The following is a 5,585-nucleotide window of genomic DNA, read 5'->3' as shown; positions in this document are numbered from 1 at the left end:
TCTCTCACACACACACACACACACACACACAACTCCATGAATGCACATTCCACATATAGAAATGAACCATCATCCATGATATAATAATTATACTCTGATGTAGCCGCTTGGTTCTTTGAACGAGCCGTTTCAGCGTTGACAAACGAATGAAATAGAAAAGTCAAAGACGTCCCAAACGTACACGTGGGACGCGGGATTCACTATTCAACACTAATTCTACTTGAAGTAATTTTTAATGCAAGCTGTTGAGTGAAATGCCACGTCGGAGCCGCGCCAGGTCATTTCGTAAAAAGGTCGTGACTTTTTGTTAGTGGGAATCGTGGGCCCGCTCTTGCTTTCACCGCAAAACTCTCCTTTTCCGTCTTTCCACGTAGGCCGAGGTTGCCACAGTGGCAGTGCCACGAAGGCAACGTGCTGGCGTGGCACTCTCACTTGTGAAAGGCCGTGTTCTGCGAGCTGGGTTTTTCTTCGCCTTCGACGCGGTTCTGTGTGGGCCGAGCTTATCATAGCAGAGAGAGAAGCTCTCTCTCTCTCTCTCTCTCTCTCTCTCTCTCTCTCTCTCTCTCACACACACACACACACACACACACACACACACATTGCCCATCACAGACCTTGCATCTTGGGCTGCGTCCATGTCTTCGCCTGCTACAGCTCCAGCAGGATCCCCGCCCGAAACTGCCTCTCCGCCTCCATCCTCTTCAGCACCTCCTCCTACTGGCAGCAGCAGCCCCCCTGCTTCCCCTCCCCCACCCCCCGTCTCCTCTCCATCTCCTCCGGCGCCCCCACCGGAGTCTCCTACATCGCCATCCCCACCCCCACCCCCGCCTGTTGAGGAGTCATCGCCTCCACCCCCAGCCGAATCGCCACCCCCGCCTGTTGAGGAGTCATCGCCTCCACCGCCAGCAGAATCGCCACCCCCCGCCTGTTGAGGAGTCATCGCCTCCACCGCCAGCTGAATCGCCGCCACCGCCGGCGTCCTCTTCTCCCCCTGACATATCGCCTCCTCCGCCACCAGCATCCTCTTCTCCGCCTGAGGAATCACCTCCCCCGCCTGCCCTGTCGTCATCACCGCCATCGGCATCTCCACCTACGGTGACCGCATCGCCACCAGCTCCCTCCCAAGCAACCCCCAACGCGACTCCTCCGCCAGCATCCTCCATTGAGTCACCTCCCCCCCCAGGTTCAACGTCTGCATTGTCTCCACCTCCTCCTCCGGGCACCCCCTCGACGCCGACAACACCTTCTACACCCACAGCATCCGCCCCATCTCCATCCACATCAGGCAGCATTTCCAGTGGTACCCTTGCGGTTGTAGTGGTTGCTGCTGTCGTTGCAGCGGCTGTTCTTCTTGTTTTGGTGCTCTGCTTTTGCAAGAAGAAGAAGAAGCGGAAGTACTATGCAGCAGACCAATATCATGGTCCGTCCGGAGGCCTTCCCGCTCATTATAAAGGTACTTACTACAAAGAAACAGATGATTGAACTCAAGTAGGCTGTGCTCATTACTTACACTAGTTTAAACAAACAATTTGGTGTGTTTTGTGGGTGTTTTATCATGCACATTGATTCACACAATTGCCAACAGGGTCATTCGTTCAGATCAGTAAATAATGAGCAAGAATCTCGGCTTTACAAATGAAGATTTAACAATGTACATATCATTTAGTTCATGGATGTGTTGTGACTAGTGTGTTTCATAATGATTCGAAGGTACATTTTGGGTCACAATCGGAAGAGTCTCGTAGTGGGCATGCCAATGGGACTTCTTTGCGGTGCAATTGAAGAGATCAACACAAAATAATTTAAAGCACATTTCAAAGATTATAAGGTTTTGCTTGTTTTTGTGCTATGTTGCTTTGAGAGTCAAAGAGTTGTTTCTGTTACCTTGGCAGATTCCTATTATGACCCTAACATAAAGCAGCAGGGATGGCACTCACCCTATTCATCGCAGAGCTCTGAGACATTGCTGAATATGCCCCCACCACCCCCACCACCTCCATTCATGATGTCGGAGCATGAAAACGCCTTGTCCGAAGGAAACTCAGGAGCAGTGCCAGGCATGGGCGGCTCGAAATCATGGTTCTCTTATGAAGATTTGGCAGCAGCTACCAATGGGTTCTCAAAGGCAAACACGCTCGGTGAAGGCGGATTTGGGTGTGTATACAAGGGCATCTTGTCAAATGGGCAGGTCGTTGCTGTGAAGCAGCTCAAAAGTGGTGCCTCACAGGGCGAAAAGGAATTTCAAGCTGAAGTGGAAATCATTAGCAGAGTGCATCACCGACATCTCGTCTCTCTTGTAGGGTATTGCATTGCAGACAAGCAAAGGCTTCTTGTCTACGACTATGTGTCCAATAACACCTTAGAGTACCATCTCCATAGTGGGTGCCTCTTCCATGGCTCTTGAAGTTTATAACTGTGCAGCATGAGAATTTTGTCTCTAATTTATTTTTTTCCTTTGCAGAGAGAAAGGGAGGGCCTGCTTTGGATTGGCCTACACGAATCAAAATCGCAAGCGGAGCTGCGCGTGGTCTTGCATATCTGCATGAAGATTGTAAGCTTTGATGACTTAACTTGCCAAATTTTGTTTTGGGGTAGGCATTGTGGAGTCTATTGCTTATCTTGTTGGGATCTCAAATCAGGTCATCCCCGCATCATCCACCGAGACATAAAATCAGCGAACATACTTCTGGACAACAACTTTGATGCTCAGGTAAACTAATAATGCCAGTGCTATTGTCTCTTCTGCAAATTTTCTGGTTTTCGGAGGGGCTACCTTTTAAGAATTTTGAGAAGGAGACAGCTGTCAATATGTAACTGTCAGTTGAGGTGTATGGAAGCATCCTTTTCTACATCAAGCTCTTTGCATAGAGGGGGGCATAACTTCACAACCAAGGTGGATAGGTACAATAAGTAGGGTACGAAAAAAATGTTAAAAAACGTTCTGCAGTATGGCTAATCATTATGAGTACGAAACATTCATTAGTTATTGGATACAAATAGATGTAAACATGTCTACTTATGCATGCTTGCATATATATGAATGCATCTATACATACACACATGCAAGTATATACTATACGCACATACATACATGCATGCATGCATCATATGTACACAATCCTAGATACATGCATGCACACACGCATGTATGTGTATTTGTGTGTGCCTATAATAACAATCAGTAGGTAGAATGCTGAATACCTGTAGGGTATTTATTGTAGAGTATGGGGGGACTGATAAATAAGCGTTTGGAATGCTACCTTGTTCACAACTCGCAGACTTGAGGTATCCAAAGTGCATATTTAAGAGGACTCACAAAATACTTGACTTTCGAATTTGTGTGATACGATAGGCTTTGCGTACTGAAACTTTAGGCTGATGCACTTGTGAAATGTAGGGGATTGTTGTAAGTAAAGCTTGGGGATGCATGCTTTTCTATACTTTTGACATTTATGACTTTGTGCTATGCAATGGCAGGTCTCAGATTTTGGTCTGGCAAAGCTTACGTCAGATGCCAATACCCATGTGACAACGAGGGTCATGGGCACATTTGGGTATGTGTAAAATACTCTAGTTTCCTTAAAATTTCTCCCTTGTTTGTATGTGCTGATCTTGGTGATATGGCTTCAGGTACCTTGCTCCTGAATATGCATCGAGTGGCAAGCTTACGGAGAAGTCGGATGTGTTCTCTTACGGTGTTGTGCTACTTGAGCTTCTAACTGGACGAAAACCTGTTGATGTCTCACAACCACCTGGTCAAGAAAGTCTTGTGGAGTGGGTATGTCTTCCCTCTTTTGAAAGATATCTTGAGAGAGTTCCCAACATTTGAATCAGTGCTTGAGGTTTTTTACCTTGTCTATGTAGGCACGTCCAATCCTTGCGCAAGTAGAGTCTGAGGATGACTTGGAGATGTTGGCAGACCCTTCTTTGAATGGAGTCTATGATAGCAAAGAGATGATGAGAATGGCAGAGGCCGCTGCAGCATGCGTTCGTCACTCTGCACATAAACGCCCAAGAATGGGACAGGTCCGCTGCTTAAGTTGTTTTGGATTTGCTATGTAGGAATATAAGGTGCTACATGAACGTAGGGTCAGAGATTGCATACTTTTCCCTTATATTGCTCATGCATGTGGAATGCTGCCGGCCCCCCCCTGCCCCCCCCCCCCCCCCCCCCCCCCCCCCCCACCTTCTTTCCTTCCCCCCAAAAGTACTCCTTGAATGCCCAAGCGGTCTAGAAGATATGAGCCGAGAAACCTCTCACTGGACCGTGCCACCCACCGCCTTGTCGTTGCCCTGCACGTGCTGGGATCCCCGTTGTCATGTTGCCAAGTGCTTCTTCACAACACACACACACACACACACACACACACACACACACACATTTGCTAAGTTATTCCTTGTCACTAGTAGGGAATTTTGAGATGAGGTGGAAGCTCGCAAAGAAAGCACTATACATCATACATATATGCATGTGCGTGTGCACATTTCTTGCTTTCATCAACAACTTTCTGACAATTTTATTATCTTGTGCGTATGATGGACTCTTGCAGGTGGTGAGAGCTTTAGAGGATGAGATATCCCTTGCAGATCTCAACAAAGGTCTGAAGCCAGGTCACAGCAGTGTATATGGTTCATCGTTTTCGAGCAGCGAGTATGAACCCGGAAGCTACAGTGCAGACATTAGGAGGTTCCGCATGGCTCTTAACGACACCACCGAAACAGGATTGAGGCCGAACCCATATTCAAGCAGTGAGTATCAGACTAGCCTCGAGATTGACCAAGATACAAGGCGGCCGATGAGGAAGTCATCACAAAATGCACTTTCTAGCAGCACTGAGTTCTCAGGCAGCAAGTGAAAGAGCTTGATGGATAGCATACTTTTGGGTTGGATGTGTGTGTACGCATGAAAGTAAATGTCCCTTGCTTCTCAGGGAGTGGAGAGTCGCAAACACTTTGAGGCACATGCAGGTAGCAGAGAAGCTTAGAAAGCTATGGAAAAGGTGTCACACTTTGTATATGCTGCAAAGAACTTGATTTCCTTGCAAAGGCAGCCATTTGGTGGTGAAATGTGAGACATAGTTGAAGCAAAAAGAGATATCCTGGTCGCTTGTTGCGTTTGCAGAATGGGCTCTTCTACAGCCTATCTGATGTATAGCTGGAGGCCTCTTGCATTCAAACTTCTTCCTGCCTCCCAATATGGGCTGACAATTTTTGCTTTCAGGGATAGAGTGGGGCCTTGTAATTTTCTAACATACCAAAATTCTTTTGTAATCAGATGATTACATGTAATAATTGTAATTGCCAATTGAAAGTATTTGCTGAGTGCTGGATGAGATATAGTTGGCATATTACCAAGTTGAGCATGTGTAATTGCATGAGCCATGACCATATGCAACTGGTCACGCCGCCTCCCTTGCTGAATTTTCTACTGCCTTGAATTCTTGAGGAGCTCATGATTGGCTACAATATTATGGCTGTGGGAATGGCTAAGTGCTCTGACATAGTATTCTTTGTAGATATTCTTTATGCCATCCGCTTCAATACCACTGCTACAACGTCACTATTGGGCGTTGCGGGGCAGGAAA

The 5,585-nt window shown here is 47.1% G+C and overlaps 1 protein-coding gene across 1 annotated transcript; it reads left to right on the top strand.

Moving 5' to 3' along the window:
• The first annotated feature begins 518 nt into the window (after window positions 1–518).
• Window positions 519–5,333, top strand: LOC147428415 (proline-rich receptor-like protein kinase PERK1). Its single transcript, XM_086497748.1, has 9 exons — window positions 519–758; window positions 859–1,453; window positions 1,893–2,378; window positions 2,462–2,551; window positions 2,640–2,710; window positions 3,478–3,554; window positions 3,631–3,778; window positions 3,865–4,026; window positions 4,551–5,333. The coding sequence occupies exons 1-9, from the start codon at window positions 636–638 to the stop codon at window positions 4,854–4,856; spliced, it is 2,058 nt and encodes a 685-aa protein (XP_086353874.1). The 5' UTR covers window positions 519–635; the 3' UTR covers window positions 4,857–5,333.
• Window positions 5,334–5,585: the final 252 nt, after the last annotated feature.

The sequence above is a fragment of the Adiantum capillus-veneris genome, chromosome 23 (genome assembly GCF_014529385.1).
Source record: "Adiantum capillus-veneris isolate H3 chromosome 23, ASM1452938v2, whole genome shotgun sequence".
Lineage (NCBI taxonomy): Eukaryota > Viridiplantae > Streptophyta > Polypodiopsida > Polypodiales > Pteridaceae > Adiantum > Adiantum capillus-veneris.
This window is presented reverse-complemented; position numbering and strand designations above follow the sequence as displayed.

Excerpts from the sequence above, each read along its gene's own strand:
- LOC147428415 (XM_086497748.1), top strand. The coding sequence starts at position 636 with ATGTCTTCGCCTGCTACAGCTCCAGCAGGATCCCCGCCCGAAACTGCC. Across the intron at positions 1,454-1,892 it reads CCTTCCCGCTCATTATAAAG|ATTCCTATTATGACCCTAAC; the intron begins GTACTTACTACA and ends TTACCTTGGCAG. Across the intron at positions 2,711-3,477 it reads ACAACAACTTTGATGCTCAG|GTCTCAGATTTTGGTCTGGC; the intron begins GTAAACTAATAA and ends ATGCAATGGCAG.